Source organism: Rhodamnia argentea, chromosome 10, assembly GCF_020921035.1.
Source record: "Rhodamnia argentea isolate NSW1041297 chromosome 10, ASM2092103v1, whole genome shotgun sequence".
In the NCBI taxonomy this organism is placed as follows: Eukaryota; Viridiplantae; Streptophyta; class Magnoliopsida; order Myrtales; family Myrtaceae; genus Rhodamnia; species Rhodamnia argentea.
In genome coordinates this window covers 15128155-15147164 of record NC_063159.1, presented here as the reverse complement: position 1 = coordinate 15147164, position 19010 = coordinate 15128155, and the positions used below count along the sequence as shown (strand labels likewise).

General features: G+C 44.0%; 2 protein-coding genes across 2 annotated transcripts; both read left to right on the top strand.

Moving 5' to 3' along the window:
* Positions 1-6185: 6185 nt before the first annotated feature.
* Positions 6186-9706, top strand: LOC115731043 (probable auxin efflux carrier component 1b). The gene is made up of 6 exons (XM_030661660.2): positions 6186-7712; positions 8200-8476; positions 8575-8660; positions 8774-8931; positions 9021-9097; positions 9237-9706. Exons 1-6 carry the CDS (start codon positions 6581-6583, stop codon positions 9301-9303), a joined length of 1797 nt encoding a protein of 598 aa, XP_030517520.1. The 5' UTR covers positions 6186-6580; the 3' UTR covers positions 9304-9706.
* A 5487-nt stretch (positions 9707-15193) lies between these two features.
* Positions 15194-17051, top strand: LOC115731050 (transcription factor bHLH106-like). Its single transcript, XM_030661673.2, has 2 exons — positions 15194-15663; positions 16367-17051. The coding sequence occupies exons 1-2, from the start codon at positions 15325-15327 to the stop codon at positions 16790-16792; spliced, it is 765 nt and encodes a 254-aa protein (XP_030517533.1). The 5' UTR covers positions 15194-15324; the 3' UTR covers positions 16793-17051.
* Positions 17052-19010: the final 1959 nt, after the last annotated feature.

Genomic DNA, 19010 nt, shown 5'->3' with positions numbered 1-19010 from the left:
GAATCTTGCTGCGGATTCAATCGTCCGGACAAATAATGAAAGGTGTCAAAAGGTCGGAAATGATGCAATTGAATTCGCGTATCGGAGTCGGCTCAACGCTCAAGCCGGTGGTGCTGGCAATTTAGGAGACAAATAGGCGAACCTTTGCACGCCATCATTTATCACGCTCTCCCCACCCCCTTCCTCGGTTCCAGCGAAAATGATAAAAAAAGAAAAAGAAAAATATTAATAAAAATTTTATACTATGTTTATTGTGATATAATTACCTTGCATTTTTTTTCTGTCACTTAAAATGCTAAATTTTTCCACTATGATATAAATACCTCCGAACTTTTTTTTTATTGTCATGAAAAGATCAAAGTTCATGTAAGATTTATTTGTCGCATTGATATAAATTTAGAATTTCTCACGACGGGAGATTTTTTTTTTTTTTTGGGTATTTGTTCTATAATGGATAAATTTAAAGTTTTACGTTGGGAATATTTTGGATATTTATGTCGCAACGAATACAGTTTGCAAAAGTTGGAGTATTAACTCGTCTCCCTCTCTTTTAGAAAAGAAAAATCAAAAAGAAAGATCAGCTCTCTCTCTCTCTGTTTTCTCGATGGCGTGTCGTGGTCCCGAGCTCGACATGCTCTGTTTTCAGCAGCAGAAAGGCAATCGCCGAGAACGTCGAAGTTCCCGCCGACCGGGGGTACGAGATCGTTGGACACTCGCGGCGGAAGCCGTCGATTGGGGTGCTCCCAATGACGTCATGACGAATCGGGCCGCGAGTGTGGGGCGACGGCGGAGGGGGCGCGAGTGGGGAGACAGGGGTTTTTAAATGTTTTTTTCACACACAAAACTCGCGCGCGCGCGCTGTCTCTCTCTCTTCGCTGCTGCGACTTAACTTTTTCGACAGCGGCGCGGCCTGTTTGACAGCGAGAATTTATAGAAAAGTTAGCATTAAATAATCTGGTTTTTCCCCGGTTCCCCCTCTCTTTTTCCTTTTTTTTTTTTTAACTCTCTTTCGGAAGAAAATTCGCCGCACGCAGCATCTGGGAAGGACGACGACGGACCACGCGCTGCGAATGATGGCGTCGCGTCACGCGACCTTGAGCCATTCGTACGGGGGTTGGTCCCGGTCCCCACCCCCACCCCCATCTTCCTTCTCCCCATGTTCTAATGTCTGAATATTCGCGTTCCCCTTTTCGGTAATATAAAACAAATCTACTTATTCTGGACCGATATTTAATTGTGCTCCTTAAATTCAAGTTTTGCTCAATTCGATCCTCTTCGTCGATTAAATTTCGACAAAGCTTTTCATGTTATCGGGATTTATCGTCGATTAAATTATGTTGAAGTATGCTTATTCCTTGTGCTCCATTGATAGGATATTTGCTCGAATCGCCACGTAATCCGTCTCCTCGTACCAAAAATAGATGAATGAATTTCGACAAAAGATATCTCGTCGTCATCCCAATTTCAGCATAACAAATCAGAATTGACATCCTTCGATATAGGGTATTCGACCATAGGAAGATGTGAATCACCACGATTGGCTCCTCGAAAAGTACATCATAAGCTCTACGACGAGGCGACCAAATTCACATAGGTCAAGCCCAGAAAAGATCGCTAATGATTCAATTCATTCGAGCTCCATTCATCGGTCGTCAGAGGTCACACGCAAAGTGAGTCCTCTTGTGTAGCCGACCACTCCTTGTCGAGGCTTCTAGTCTAGTCCGTCCTCAAACAACCTCTTTGCCGAGGAAAAAACTTTCAACGCTCCATAATATACCAAAATTTTTCAAGTATAGTTACGAATGTTTTTTTTTTTTTTTGGGTTATGTATATAGAAGTACATGCGGAACTACCACGAGAAAACATTCGGTAGAGTTTGTAGGAAAGGAATTATTGAAAATAAACATGTTGTACCAACAAAGAATTCTGAAGATATTTCATTCTTACTGAGTCGGTTCAAAGCCTTGTCTGAATTTTAGTTAGATCGTCCTGTATAGTGGGCCAATCCAAGTGCTCGTGGCTCGGATCCCCCCTGGCAAAAACGGTACATGTTAGTATAGAATTAGGCTGCATTCAAGCCAGATGAAGCAAAGGGAAGCTCCGTCAAAGTCTCCATCTGACGTGGGATGGCCAGCACCAGCAGCCTTAAGGTGAGGTGCTTAAGGTGTTTGGTGAAAATATTCCCATATGCGTTTTCGGATGGGTGCAGAGCTTTGCATCTCATGGAAAATGATTTTTGCTGATATTGGAATTCGATATAAGAATAGAGATGCGTTAGTTTAAAGCAATCCAGCTTGCATGCCCTCCAATGTGTTCATGCGACATCTTCCTAGTAGTTTCTCACTTATTAAACTCCACACGCGTCAAGATTATGTTAATGCCTGTCTACTCCTTAACTGGGTAATTAAGGAAAATTTCTAAATTTATAACAACATTTTTTTCGTCAATTCAATCCCTTTTCGTTTGAAATTTTCTTAAATCTTTTGCGCCCGTCGAATCCCGAATCCATCGTCCAATAAGGGTGCGAATTCGATCCGCCCCACTTCGAAAACCCGATCGTTTTAGCATACCAGGTTGCTCGCTTTACAAAGCTCTACGGCATGCATGAAAACGACACCATTCACTGCGAACACGACCGCAAAGCATGGTGGCGCGAGACGGGCCGCTTTCACACGCATGTACGTAGAAAAAACCAAGCTCAAAAGGGCACGAGATTGCTAGAGCCAAAAAACACGAAGAGAAAGCGATCGACAAAAATCTACGTGCCGCATTACAAAACTCGCCTTCTTTGAATTTGACTCTCTCTGTCTCTCTCTTTATCAGAATCAGTGGGAAGGCAATATAAAGGGGGGGTGCATTTGATGTTTCCCAATGATTTGAAGCTGAAGTTGGTGGCGAGACAAATACCTGTGAGGTTCCACTTTGACTCGCTTGCATAGGTTGCTTTCAAATGCGTTTTTGTCGTCCCCGACTCGGGAAAAGAACAAAAGAGGAAGAGGGGTCGCTGTCCTTTTTGTAGCCACGGCATTTCATTCGCTGCGCTTGGCGACCCTATGGATCCTTCGTTCCTTTTGCCCTTACTCGCGTGATCTCGTGCTGAGACATATTTAGGTTTAGGTCTATTTGCGGAGATTCGATTCGAGGGGTTGAGGAGTTTGAAGCTTCGAGCGAATGAGTCGGGGCCAGCATCAGGGCTAGGACTGTTCTCCAAGGGATTGCCTGTATCTGGAAATCCTTGAGGGGGAAGGAATGGCGATGCCGCGTCGATGAAATGGAAAGTTCGAGCTGCGACACGGATTCAGATTTGACATAGAGATTGACCTGCCATTAACCTATAAACTTTGTTTCGAGGACGAAAATGACTTGCTAAGGTGATCTTTCCAAGTCTAGATGCCCTTCTTTTGATGGGATGTAGTGATCCATTTGGTAAAGCCCGGGCACCGAACTCTCTTGTGGCGATGTGTTTGGTTTGCCCCCGAGAAGGAAAGGGAATGAAATTGGTTTTTCGGGTACTACTATTCGGGGCTAACGTCGTTAAAGAGAACGACTCGTTCATTTCGTAAAGGCAAATGAATATATTTTCCGATACTCCAACCTCATCATTTCTAACCTTATATAATATGAGCTATTTTCACACACGTTTTTCTTATGGTATCGCCATGATATTGTAGCATTTTTAGTTGCACTAAGCACATTTTTTTTAATTTCATGATTCTCTAATTACTCAAACGTTTCGAACGCTTTCTCAAATTGATTTCTGTTACAAATTCGTGCATTTGCTTCAATATTTGTGTGTGTGTGTCTATATATAAAATTTCGACCAAAAGAAAAATTTATCTGCAAATCACTCCATCAGTCCAAAACAACCCCGAATAAAAATTATGTCATGCATGTGGCTTTCTCCTTCTTGATACTTTAGATAATGTCTACTTGCTCGAGTGAACTAGTAATCAGTAAAAGTTGCTTTCATTGGGCTTAATACCCTAAAAAATCATCAATTTTAGCTACAGTCTCAATTCTGCTCTAATTTTTTTTTTATTTCTTAAAAAATCTCAAACTTTAGATCCAGTCTTAATTATATCTTCAGATTATTATTTTTTCAAAATTGAAAAACTCGAAATTAGTTCGTGTCCAAATTCTACCCATTGGATTGTAGAGTTTGAATATGACCTAAGTGGGGGCTTTTTTTTTTAATGGTAAAAAAAATTAAGCTAGAATTGAGATCAGACTAAAATTGAAATTTTTTATGGGATAAAAATTCGAGTAAAATTAGGATTCAACCTAAAATTGAGGTTTTTTTTTTTTTTAAGGATATTAGGCCGTTCTCACTGCCATAACGTGCCCTAAATCCGAAGGGTGGAGAGGGGCCCCACCTCCACATAAGCATGATGGTCAATGATGAGCGGGGGAATACGTGACACGTGGTGGGTAGTGTTACGCGTGATATCGTGGATTTGTATTCCCTGATATGCCGCAATCATTCCTGCATCTGAGGATTCTTTTGATCCCTTCCCCTTCAAAAAAGAAAAAGAAAAATGAAAAAGAAATAAAATAAAACAATATAAACGAAGTGTTCTTGTCCTCCAAGGTTTCGGACTCTATTTCCCCGGTCGGTCCAAAATTCCCTTTCATTTCGTGGACAAATTGAAATTTTATCGGCCCAATCAAGCAAGCATATAATGTATAGTCAAGGCCCCCATATGTTCCGAGGAAGACATATTTTGCAGTGAGAACATACGATTTGACGACAAATCACGTAAAAGAGATGATGACTAAAATGGATATCGAGTTAAGAGATGTTGGGGTAGACGCCTTTTCCACTTTACAATTATCGGTAATTTCATAGTAACGCGAGCTACCGCTACTAATGCGACAAATGCACGGACTGACTTATCGGATAAGTTAATAGCCCATCTCGAACGAGAATAGATTAGGATTATTTGAAGAATGCCCTGTTATTGCTCAGCGATCTTTCTCGACCGTTCTCCGTGTCGTTCCGTACAACGGACTTTCATATCCACGGTAAAATTGACATTACTCTTTCCCGATAAAACAACAGCCAGGGAAATCAAAGGCGAAATGCCGACCTTACTTGGATAAGTCAACACCTAGAGTGGAGGAACGATAGATCAAAAAACGGGAGGTCGTTTTAATTACCTGCCCTAGTAATGTCTCTGACCCTAAGCAAGCTCTGCCCAAAAGAGGCGGCTGCCAACAAAATAATTAACATTATCTTTTCTTCTTATTATGTCCGCAATGAATTGTAGAGTCGAAATTTTAAAAAAATTATTTTCAGTCTTGGATTTGGAAAATCCTCTCACATTATGCCCATTTTTTCGTCGTAAATTTTTTCGCCCATTCAATATATCAAGCTAACCGATTATATTTAAAGTCACTAAAATAGTAGCTACTCTAATACCGTCCATTTGACCCCAGAAAAAAAAAATATATTCCCGTCCGTACTCGGCGTTTTTTCCCCCCCTATAAATCCGTAACTAAACTTTAATTTATATTATCGTATGAGAACATTGCAATATTTTGTGTTGTTCTATAAATGAAAAGTAAGTTATTTATCTACATCTAGCAACCAAAGCACAATAATTCGATCCGAGTTATGTGAACGAGGTTCATCATGCATGCTTCTCGTAGTGCCATACAAATTTCAATATTTAGGTATTCAATTATAGTCAAATTATGTCCTAAGTGTTGCTCCATAACAAAATGGGATAATATCATCATAAACGGTCCTCCGACTTTGGTCCAATACACAACGTGGTCCTTAAACTCGACCCAACGTGCAATACCGTCTTTAGATATACAATTTGTTCGGCGTTGGTTTTTGACTCATTTGTAAGCGTTCAATGCAGTCTATGGATTTTAACTCATTTATATAAGTCGGGAATCGTATTGAACACTGGACATCGTGTTGAACTGATTAAAAGTTCAGAGGCGACGCTGTACATTTGTATCATTTTGTTGCATAAAATTTATGTTCACGTTAAAGAAAATGAAGATTCTCTTTGGAGGCTCTACCTGGTTTTCCTGTCAATACTGTCTGTGTTTGGTCTTTGTCCGTCTCATTGGTCATTGACCACACGAACGACCGTCTTTCTTTTTTGGCCTTTAAATTCCGATTCGACCATAGTTCATCTCCCCCCACCCCCACACTCTCTCTGTAAGTGCGACGACGTTCATTTCGTCCCGTCTTTCTCTTTTCTCTTGTGCAGCAGAACAGAGCTCGGTCTCTCTCTCTCTCTCTCTCTCTGCTGCTTTTCTATTTCTGTTGTCTGCCACCCAGAAACTCATAAAGCCTTTAATATTCACTCGCTCTGCCCACTCCTCACATTCCTCTCTCTCTCTGAGAACCCCACCTTGAAGCTGAAAGTTCCGGACCAAGCCACAGCTCTCAGGGTGTCTCTCCAGTAATGGGTTGATTCTTGACCCTCACTCCCTTCAAGCATTGATCTTTCCCTCTTCTTCCCAAGTCCTCCTTTTTCCCTGAGAACCAGCTGTGCAAGCTTCATCGGCATTTACTCACTCCCTTGAACAGAGGAAGGGGGGAAAAAACAGAGCTTCCGAGATGATAACGGCGACGGACCTGTACCACGTGCTGACGGCGGTGGTGCCTCTGTACGTGGCGATGATCCTGGCCTACGGCTCCGTCAAGTGGTGGAAGATCTTCAGCCCCGACCAGTGCTCGGGGATCAACCGTTTCGTCGCCCTGTTCGCCGTCCCCCTCCTCTCCTTCCACTTCATCTCCACCAACAACCCGTTCGCCATGAACTACCGCTTCATCGCCGCGGACACCCTCCAGAAGCTCATCGTCCTCGCCGTCCTTACTGTCTGGTCCCGCGCCAGCCGCCGTGGCTCCCTGGAGTGGTCCATCACCCTCTTCTCCCTCTCCACCCTCCCCAACACCCTCGTCATGGGTATCCCCTTGCTCAAGGGCATGTACGGCGCCGCCTCCGGCAGCCTCATGGTCCAGATCGTCGTCCTCCAGTGCATCATCTGGTACACCCTCATGCTCTTCCTCTTCGAGTACAGAGGCGCTAGGCTCCTCATCGCCGAGCAATTCCCCGACACCGCCGCCTCCATCATCTCCTTCCGCGTCGACTCCGACATCCTCTCCCTCGACGGCAAGGAGCCCCTTCAGACGGAGGCCGAGGTCGGGGACGACGGCAAGCTCCACGTCACCGTCCGCAAGTCCACCAGCTCCCGCTCCGAGGTCTTCTCCCGCCGCTCGCATGGCCCCAACTCGGGCCTCTCCCTCACCCCGAGGCCGTCGAACCTGACCAATGCCGAGATTTACTCCCTCCAGTCGTCGCGGAACCCGACGCCGAGGGAGTCGAGCTTCAACCACACCGACTTCTACTCCATGGTGAACGGCAAGGGCATGAGCGGCGTGAGCCCGAGGCAGTCCAACTTCGGCGGCATGGGCTTCGACGAGGAGAGCGGGGTCGCTCCGGTGTACGGGAACGTGCCAAGGGCCAATGGCGGTGGAGCGTACCCGGCGCCGCCGAATGCCGGGATTTTCTCACCTGTGGCGGCGGCTGCGAAGAAGAAGGGAGGCGATGGGAAGGACCTGCATATGTTCGTTTGGAGCTCCAGCGCCTCGCCAGTGTCGGAGGGCGGCCTTCACGTCTTCCGAGGCGGGGGCGATTACGGGAATGAGCTCGGCGTTGGTGGTGGTGGTGGGGTGGCTCACCAGAAAGGTTTGGGCTTTGTTTGACCCCTTTTTACTGCAGAAATAGCAATTCTATAGTCGTGTGTTGTGGCTTTGTCTTTGGTTGATTTGAAAATATGTCGATGTGAGCGTGGAATGCAACATTTCACTGTGCACTGTCGTTGGAGTTTTGTGTTTTATGGGGTCGTGGTGGCAACTGTATTTGTCCCTTCGAGCCCTTGAATGAGGTCATTGTTCAATTCTCTACTTTTCTCTGTTTTCGCTCTGCTTTTATGCGTTTGTGTGGGGTTGGTTTGGTTCCTCTTTTTTGTTTCTTTCCTCTGTTTTTGTCCCTGCAAGTTGGGCGTGCCTGCTCTGGTTTTCGTGGTTAGATTTTCTTGCTTTCGTATTGGTTTGTCTCGGTCTGCATCATTCAAATCTCAAGCTTCGGATGCTTTTCTGAAACATTTTGTCATTTTCCACCGTCTCGTGTTGAGAAAATAAGAACCGCCCATGTTGTTTCTGCCCTGGCTCAGATTACGACGAGTTTGGGAGGGACGAGTTCAGTTTTGGGAACAGGCAGGTCCCAAATGGGGTCGACCGTGATGGGCCGGTGCTGTCCAAACTGGGGTCGAGCTCCACAGCGGAGCTCCATCCCAAGGCGGCCGTGGACGGTGAGGCCAAGCCGACTTCCATGCTGCCAGCTAGCGTGATGACCAGGCTCATCCTCATTATGGTGTGGAGGAAACTCATCAGGAACCCCAACACATACTCCAGTCTCATTGGCCTCACTTGGTCCTTGGTTTCGTTCAGGTATGTCAAATGACAGCATTAAAGCTACCTGAAGACACAGTGTCCATCGCAGCTATCCTCGTTCAGCTAATGAAATCTTTGATGGCATTTCTTTGCAGGTGGAATTTGGTTATGCCGGCCATAATTGCAAAGTCGATTTCTATATTGTCCGATGCAGGTCTTGGGATGGCAATGTTCAGTCTTGGTACGTAGTTTCCTAGCGCTTAGTAAAGACTTTTTACTTTGAAATCTCGCTGTGTTTAATAATCACACTTTAATTTTGCCTGAACCAAAAAAGCGATTGAGATGGTCTTGCAGGTTTGTTCATGGCATTGCAACCGAGGATGATCGCTTGTGGGAACTCGATAGCGGCCTTTTCCATGGCTGTGCGGTTTCTTACTGGTCCGGCTGTCATGGCAGCCGCATCAATTGCTGTTGGTCTACGAGGTGTCCTGTTACACATTGCCATCGTGCAGGTGAAATTAATCACCGTTACCAAGCTCAATGATTCGAAAAATTGCTCTTCAATTTCTTTGGATGACATTTTGGACTCTCCATCTTCCAGGCTGCTCTTCCCCAAGGGATCGTGCCCTTCGTATTTGCTAAGGAGTATAACGTCCATCCGGACATTCTAAGCACGGGGTCTGTTCTCATTTTCTCCCATTGATCAGTTCTGATTCCAGTCATCCAGCTAGTTGAACTCCTCTCCAACCTTACGTGTGTATGCAATTTCTACTTTGCCAAATCTTTGAATGAACTCTTTCAATGTTTCGTTTTGCAGGGTTATATTTGGAATGCTAATTGCTCTTCCCATCACTCTGGTCTACTACATCTTGCTGGGACTGTGAAAAAAACACTGAAGCAAAAAGCTCCCCCAAATTGAAATGGACTGGAGCTTAAACAGAAGTGCCTCCATTTCGACTGGGTTTTCAATTTCCCTTTTTTTTTTTTTTTTGGCTTGCTGCCCTTCTTCTCATCTAAACCAGAAGAAAGAAAACTCGGAGAAAAGAATCCAAGGAGAGGGAGAAAGACAGTTGACAGAGTTAAAGGAGGTGGTCTTTTTGCAGAGCAAAGAGGGATATTGATCAGTTCGTTGGACATCATTAGGCCTAGGACTAATTTTCTTTTTGGGGTCCTCTTTTTTGTTGATCTTGACTTGAAATCTCGCTCTCTCTCTCTCTCTCTCTCTGATCTTTTGGTGAACTTGGGCTGTGGTTCTTTTTGATGAAGAAACGTGAAGATTGTTCATGGGTCGGGGCTTAACTTTCTGCACTCTTCCCGTTGGTATAATGAATGATCCTGAGCTGTGAGTTGGGACCAGCTAATGGCCATAATTGCTTCGGCTGGTCTAATGATAAGAGCTATGAAGCTTTAGGGGTATACTTTCGCAACTGTTAAAAGGCGGCGAATCCTGACACTTGCTGGCTCTTTCCCGAGCAGAGCCAGACGCATCAATGAAAGCACCAAGCTTTGCAGAAATTCTCTGAAATCGCCGCATCCCATGTTTCGGTTTTTTGAAAATGAACGGCCACTTTAAATATCGTTGTGATTTTTTTTTTAAATTTAATAAATTGCCGTAGTCTTCTAAAGAAGGCTTGTTTTTCTGGAGTAGCGGTAATGTCTCTGTGTGATCATTCAGAGAGATACGACGCCGTTCCGACAGTGGTCCTGAAGTATCAAAGTTAGGTTTAGACGAGGAACGAGGTTACAAAGACAACGCAAGAAAGAAACATTAATGAACGAATTGACGGGACGTGGGCAAAATGCAAAGCCAGCCAAAAGGAAAAAGATGATTATGCTCCATCATTTCAGACCCCATCAAAAGGCGTATTGTCCGCCAAACCCTGCTGAATATCGGGGGCAATGATCATAGTGTACGACATTAAAAATACTAAATTTTCCAGAAATATACCTGCGGAATTTGTCAACATGTCCCACACACAAAAAACCAAGTTGCCCAATGCCCAAATCTTTCATGAGCAAAGCGCCACTCTTCTCAATCAAAGCAGACAAATGGCCTCTGTCCCTTCCTTCCCCTTTAAGTTTAATCCTGGTTCACAGAGCACACCCTGTCTGAACATTTTTATAAGGTAGAAAACAGTGCCGGAAAGCATGAAGTGACTGAATAAAAATTGGTGGTTATTACCCGCTTTTGTGTCCGCAAACTCAAAGAACAAAATGTGCTGCACATGAACCACTTATAAGTCACTAACCAGTGAGGATAAAGGGTTTGTACTTGCTTCTCGGGCGTGACCCGAATGGAAAAAAAAAAAGGTGTACTCACTCCTGGTCGGGTGACCCATGTGACCTGGATTAGCATTGAGGGTCTCTATTTGTTTAATCCCATCACTGGTTGTAAAGGTATGATGAGAGCACTTCTAATGCCCTTCTAAGATGATTAAAAGACGTGACTCAATGCGATCTCAGGTCGAGGAATGAACTTGCAAAGCCATTAATGAATATGTGGTATTCCATTAGAGACGATGTTGGCATGAGTTGTAATTCCCTGATTCGCAGGAAATTTTATTTTTATTTTCCTTCTAATTTGTAGAGGATTCTTTTTCCTAATTTGTAGAGACTTGACTTTTAGAAGAAGTCCATCTGATTATATATCTATGGGTCTGTGCATACTTGATGAAAAAACGAAGATGAAAAGAAAAAAAGAGTGGGCGAGGTATTTGGGCCCTGTTTGGTTCAGCATTTGGCCAAGGGACTTTGAGAAAATGCAAACACCTTTGGACTAAAGCCTTTTTCAAAATGCAAGTGATGTTTGGTAAAGTGTATTTTAAAAACACATTTGGAAAGCAACTTTAACGTAAATGTTATTTGGTGAAAAATGAACTTTGTAAAGTATTTTTTCTTTTTGAAAAAAAAGGCGGTGGCGGCGACTAACGATGGCGGTGGCGACGGCAACGGCGGCTATGATCGGCGAACGGGACCCAATGGGCGTTGGCGGTGGGCGGCGATGGCAAGCGAATGTGATAAAATTAAAATAATAAAAAAATTAGTTGCATTTCGCAAAAGTCCTTTAGTTCAAAGTACCTAAGCTAAAGGATTTTAGAGAGCATTTGAGATGCAATTGCATCTCCCCAAAGTGAACAAAAAAATGAACCAAACACCATTTGTATTTGGTCAAGGAACTTTAGAGCCCCAATACTCATTTGGAATGCTGAACCAAACGGGGCCTTGATCGAGGACGTAGGCATATCACCGAACCTCGTTAAATCGTGTGTTCTTTATATTCTTTATTTGCTTTTCAACAGGCGATGCTCCTCCTACTCATGTATCCATACGGGATTGACAACATACAATATTGATTGATTACTCGAGACTCCCTATGTCAAACATCGGTCCCTCTCGATTACAATCAAACCAAAGTTAGTATTAGCACCATCTAAAACGATTGGCGCTAAGACACAAGAGGTCTAACGCATAATGGGATTGTCGAACGACGTTATCCTTCGCATCATATAACATTTTTTTTCTTTTTTGGTCATATCGAATCATATAACTGGAAAAGTGGGAAAACACACAGTACATATGAGGCAAATTAAGGATTATATATGAACCAAGACCTGAAATGTTACAATTGGGCCTGGGACAATCCACTGGTCACCACATGAAAAGACAATAGTCTCAATGGGCCTTGCAGCCCCATTTAGACCTTTAAGGATGCTTCGGCCCGGATCCACATTTGCATTTAACCCACCCGGTTAAACCTTTAGCTAAATGGGACGTAGTAGCAAACGGAGTAGATAAACAGGTGGCAAACATGTCTATTTTGAGAAGTACTACATGCGCCGAGGGAACGCGAACCAGGTGAATTTCAATCGCTGGGGAACCCATGTCTTGCAATGACTGAGATCCACTGGACCCATACATGCCCGGCTTATGCCACAAACTGAATCCGAATAGTCACGGTGACTAGAAGCCCTTAGCTAGGGATGGGCATGAGGCGCGATGGCCGGCCACCCGCCGGACACCAGCTCTAAAAGAGGCAAATTTTCGCTGTAAAAGATGGAGGACGGGGCAAAAATCAGGGATTGCCCCCGCCTATGTCGACCCAGTTATATGCGTAAATGTGTATCATTTATATCCATTACGTATTTCAATTTTGATTTAATGGCTTAAGACTCGCACTTTAAGAGGTGAAGAGGAGAAGTTTCATCTTATAAACTCGTAAGGCCATTTTCTTTTTTTAAATTTACCAGTGAGGTCATTCTTTGTTGTGAAAAGTCGTCTAGTCAAATGGCTAACAAGAAAGAAGTATCAATAAATAACCACCCCGTCCAGCGTCCGCACGGGATGCGTCGGTGACGGGGCATGTAATGATCCAGTCCCACAAAGTCAGAGAGTGGTCACCGGGGCAGGACGGCGTAGACAAACAACGGCTCTTAACGAGCATCTAGAATGGAGAAAGGGTCAGGGATGTAGCCGAACTATGCACCAAATAGAAAAGAAGGTGTAAAAACTATAATTAACTTACGGAGGCTCCTTTTGACGTAATGATAATACTTAACTTTGAAGCTCCAAAACGAAGCATGCTTATGTAGAAGCACTACCAAGATGAGTGATATCTTGGGAAAGTGTCCACATACATGCCAAGAGACAAAACCATAAGACTTGAAATGGGATAGGTCAAAGTGGACAATACATAAAGTGAGTCAATCCGGGAATGTCGTATCGGAGCGGGACCCCCTCCAATAGGTGTATGTTTTAGGGATAAACCATACAAAAGCTGGCGGGCCTATAACGACCCCGATCCTACGAGGATGGGGAGTAATCGTCGGGGCCAGAGGACCTGGATAAGGAGCAAGTCTTGGCGGACATCTAATGGTGAATGGGGTAGGAATGAACTTAATTATGCACCGAATAATGGTAGAGTGTTCCGAGTATATAAATTAAAATTGAAATTAACTCATCGAGACTCCTTTTGACGTGACGACAATGCTTAATTTTGGAACTACAAAGTTAAGTGTCATTATGCGGAAGCACCGCCGAGATGGGTGACCACCTAGGAAAATCCCATATATACGCAGAAAAACAAAACCGCAAGACTCGAAATGGGACGGTTCAAAGCGGACAACATTTCGAGTGAGTTAGTCCAAGGATGTCACGAGGCATGTTTGCATTTCACGGGGCGGGAGACGAGGGCCATGATCCTCGGGTAAGAAAGGTATATCATTAGATCATGCGAACATGGTAGTGTGATAGTATAACAGTGGAATGCTATATATAAGATTAGAGATGACTCTCGTCTTGATTGGAAAATATTTTTTTGCCATTCGTAGCGGGAGTGAGCAAATCGGACTACCCGGACCGGGATCGGTGGTCCGGTTCCCGGTTCTAGAGGGAGCGGTCCGATTCCCGGTTCTAGGGTCCTAGGATCGGACGGCCCGGATTGGACCGATCGATTTTTTTTAAAAAAAGTTGTCCTCTCTTTACTCGTTAAAGCTGTCCAAGAAATTTTACCAAATTGAGAAGCTATTGGCACTCTATTTTGTAGGAGTCTTTTTAATTACACTCTGTCTTATTTTTTTGAAAGTAACCAAGTTCATGTGCTCCACGTTAGAAATGGTGCATATTTTTTTTTTGCATGTGTTCGGTCCAATGGAATCGCTTGGGAATAGGACCGGACCGGTGGTCCTATTCCTGGTTTCGGAAAATTGAGAACCGAGACCACCGGTTCAATTCTCGGTTATTGAGGAGAATCGGATCGGATCGGAAATTGATCACCCATAATTTGTAGCATTTGTGATTGAGATTGCATCACTATACCGTGATACTGTCAGCGTCTCAAATTTATATATTATTGTAAGGGGACATTAGTGGATCATTTCCGAATACTTGGGTCACGGAGGGCGAAACCAGCCAACTCCACGTGTCGAGTGAGACTGACACCCGATTAGACGTTTTCCCATCCGATTCCGACGTTATTGCTTATCGCTTTGGGTCATGCATGTTTTGATCGTGTTTGGTGTGAATATAGTTATGTCTTGGCGTTACCATTAGGAGAAGTAAAACGTTCATAAAGCGTGTAATGTTTCTTTTCGTTTCGTTGGTTTGTGTCGTCTGAGTTCGTGCCTTCATTCCAATCTCATTCGTGGACGGTGTAGCGTCATCCTAGGGTCGTTGAGCTGCGCTTCGGATTGTCTCCCACACAGTTCACGGGGTCTTATCCAAGAAGGCTTTTTAATGAGGTCCGTGTGTTAGTATCGGCCCAATTTTTCATTTTTCATTTTCATTCGAGAAACCGACGGCATAGCAATATAACAATACAATCTCGATCGTAAGTGTGATGAATGACAGACAACATTGAATGAATTAGTGGCGACTCTAATATCACTAGATTAGAATAATACACGAGAAACAAAAACGCGGTTGATAGTGATTTTAGAGAGGGTGTTCGAAGCTTAAGTATCGTGCAAAAAAATTTCATCCTTCCTAGCAATATGTTGAATTCATCTCGAGGTTCGGGTCGCGACATCGGGAGTGCCGCGACAATTAATATCATGTAAAAAAAATTTACTCCTGAGTCAACGGGGCGCGATAACACAATTCAAATATTGATTTCGATTAACTCTTGAGAAAATTGAAAGCACTTTTATCTGTGGAAATCTTTATTTGAAAACGACGTAATCAATACAAAAAGAAAAAAGAAAAAAAAAAAGAATGAGGGTAAATTAGATATTCGCAAACAAATAAATAAAACCCTTGCAGACAAAAAGAAAGGCCAACCACCGAAAGCACTTTGCAACACCACTTTCACTTCCCCATCATTCACACTCTCTCCTCTATCCTCCTCCTCCTCCTCCTTCAGTCAAACACACATCAAACCACAGCCGCCCCCACCACCACTCGACGACGTCATGCAGCCGGAGAGCTCGCCGGAGAGCCCGTCCCTCTACCAGCTCCTCGCCGGAGCCGGCCTGATCAACGTCGCCTCCTACGGCGGCTTCCCGGTGAGCTGCGAGCAGCATCAGCTCCTCCCCACCGGGCTCGTCCAGCAGAGCTTCTGCAGCAGCTCCTCGAATTTCAGCTACGGCGGCCCTTTCGAGGCCTCCGCGAACTTCCTCTCGGACGCCGCGGCCCCGGAGGACCGGACGATCGCCGCGCTGAAGAACCACAAGGAGGCCGAGAAGAGGCGGAGGGCTCGGATCAACTCTCATCTCGATAAGCTCAGGAGCCTCCTCCCTTGCAACTCCAAGGTATAATAATTCACTGATAAGCATCGGAATGCTATGTTTGTTAGGGACACCATACGTTTTTCCACCTCATTCAGCTGAACTTACAATCGCGAATGAGATGTTTTAGTGTCGTCCGGTGAACTCGCGACGACCCTCGAGTGTTCTTGTCCAATTGGCTCTGTCCATCGTTCGACGCGAACCGTGAATTCGAGTCTGTACCACGCCATGAGAAGTGAGAGCGCTCCAAACTTTACTCCCCAGGAGGGCAAGTGTGAAAACCCCCACCAGTTGACCGGCGTACATGCTTTGCCTGACGCGCAGCGAATTCAAATTCCTCTCGTTTGATCACGCTGAGTCAAAGAAAGCATCCTTTGGAAAGAAAGCATCCTTTGGAACAGTTTTGTCTGTCATCTTTCTTCTTTGTTTTTAGTTGTTCTCTTCCTCAATTTGTTTGTCGAGTCAAGTTCCTAAGCTAGCAACCTCTTTTGCACATTTTGATTCCAAAACTTTGGACCTGCGTGCGTGCGTCCCTTTTCAGCTTTTTTGAATATTCAACCTCTTTGGACAAACTCTGTCTGAGGAAAAAAAAAAGGGGATTGCAAAGACTTCTGTGTGTTAGGGTTACTGTATGCTCGGCCGGTCAGCTAAAGCTTTTTAGCCCGTAGGGTTTTTCCAAGCATGCACATTGGCCTCACTTCGATAATTTCTTTCTTTCTTTCTCCAGACTGATAAAGCCACACTGCTTGCAATGGTAGTCCAACGCGTGAGGGAACTGAAACAGCAGGCGTCCGACATAACCGCTCTCGACATGTTCCCTTCGGAGTCCGACGAGATCTCGGTCCTCTCGACTGACTGCTCGAGCGACGGCGAGCTCGTGTTCAAGGCATCTTTGTGCTGCGAGGACCGGTCCGATCTCCTGCCCGACCTGATCGAGATCCTGAAATCCCTCCACCTGAAGGTGCAGAAAGCGGAGATGGCAACCCTGGGAGGGAGGGTCCGCAACATCCTCGTCGTGGCCGCCGACAAGGATCACAGTGTCGAGTCGATCCATTTCCTGCAAAATGCACTGAAGTCGCTGCTTGAGCGATCGAGCTCGGCCGAAAGGTCGAAGAGGAGACGCGTGTTGGACCGTAAAATTACCATGTCATGATAATTAACGGAACATGAACGGCATCGAAACTCGCATCATGTGCGTGTGCAATATAATCCTAGTCTTTGGTTGTAATTCTATTTGAAATATATGTATGTTGAGTGAGAGAGAGCTTGCTACATTTTTCTCTTTTTTGCTTCTGGGTGTGTCCAAACGTTGATAGCCACAAGAGGAATGTAGGTATTGATTTGAGTACGAGTATTATTACATCTTTCTTGATCAAGATTCAAGTGTTCTAGGGTTCATCTTTTTTCCTGCATGAGATCTCTCTTTTCTTGCATGTCCGGATGAAAATTCTCAAAAGACTGTGAGCTTGTGCGAATAAGGAAGGTGTCGCCATTGGCATGTCTGCGAAAAGCAAAACTCAGTTTGCGGGTTTCCAAAGCTCAAGATGGTACAGCATCGGCATCGCCTGTTTTTTCTTCTGTGTACATAGATATATCGAATCTGCGAAGCATGTACACTGATTTTGATGATGCGTGATGCAGGAACGAGAGCTGATTGTTGCTCGAGGCGCGAAGAAGACAGAGTTCTGGTTGAGAACAGCAACGGACAGCGGAGATCCGGACACAGCACAAGAATCGAAAGCTTTTCGTTCATTCTGAGCTCTCGTTTCCCAGCTCTTGCCTCGAGCAGATTTCACCCCGACTGATAAGATATTGTCTGCATCATTCCACTGAAATATACCTTTTTTTTCAAATTTTGTAATCCTTTCGAGCTCTGATCTGCGAGCGAAAAAGATTACGAGTGTCTATCGCAATTATCCAAAACAAGAAAGAATCTCACAGAGCTCGTTTCACGAGGAAGAGAAGTGGTTCAAGAAACGGGCCTTTCAGGTTGAATCTTTGACCTTTGGATAGAATGACAAGAGATCTGAGCCATCCATTCTTCTACCTGATGAGCCGGTTGCCTGTTTGCCAAGGTTCGGTCAACAGAGCTGCACTCTCAGTCTCAGTCAGTCGATCTTGTCATAGAACAATCTTTTTACTTGGTAAAAGAATCTAATATACAGTAAATATGACTCTTTTTTTTGCCCAGGTAGAAAAACACAGCAATGGTAGAACAACTTATCTGTAGTAAAAAAATAATAAGTGATGGTAATGATTACTCTCTCTTCATTGACCACATTGAGAGTCCCGTTTATGAGGAACGACTTGCGTTTACTGAGAACGACTTGTACTTATTAGAGCAGGTTATGTTCACGATCAATAGTGGTAAACCTTCTTCATTCTTTTCGCATGGTTGTTTTACTGGGAATAAGTAATTTTCACCTCAAACAAATTATATTCACGAAGAATGAATAGCATTTACTTAGATCAAGGGTGCGCATGATAATAGTTATATTTCCCTGTTTTTCTATTTTTTTTTTAATTCTGGAGAGCATGTTTGGAACTGTAATTCATTTGGTGGCATAATTTCATTTTTATATTTTTAGGAAAAAATTTTTGGCACAGAAATAGGTTTGAAATAAAAACAATAAGTAAAAATTTTCTACGTTTCTATTTCTAGAACAGAAACATAAGTAAAATTTATTCTCATTTCTCACTCCCTCTCTTGCGTCCCTACCGCCGGTTGCCGTCCACCAGCCATCGATCGCCGGTTGCCCTGTCGCTGTTTGCATGTCCCTGGTCCCCAGTCCCCAACTGCCATTTACTCTTTGCCATCCACTGATCTCTATTTGCTCGTCGCCATCCACCAACCTCTGGTTCGTTGGTTGCATGCCGAGGCCTAGTGACTGGCAATTATAAAAATTTTATGCTGTTATTAAACGAATTTCCGTTTGAGAAATAGAAAATTTGTGTTATTATCAAACTCAAGTCTCTGCTCGGAAACTTGTCTAGGGAATAGAAATAGAAAAATCTATTTCCGACCAGAAATAGATCCCGGGAAGAGGATGGTTGTCATTTGCGGCCCCAATTTGCATCTACAAGCTAATTATACTTTTATTAAAACCTGCCGTTACCATCGACAACTTGTATTTACCAAGAACAGCTTCTATATACCTAGAACGGCTCACGTATTCCAAAAACAAATTGTCTTTACAGACAACAAATCTCATACCACAACGGACAATTTGTATTTATGAAGAATACATAGCGTTTACCAAGATCAAGTTACATTTACTAGAAACAGAACAAGCTTTTATGAAAACTTGCAATTATTACAAACAACTTATTGATCAATAACAACTTCCTTTTTTTTTTCCTCTAAAACAATT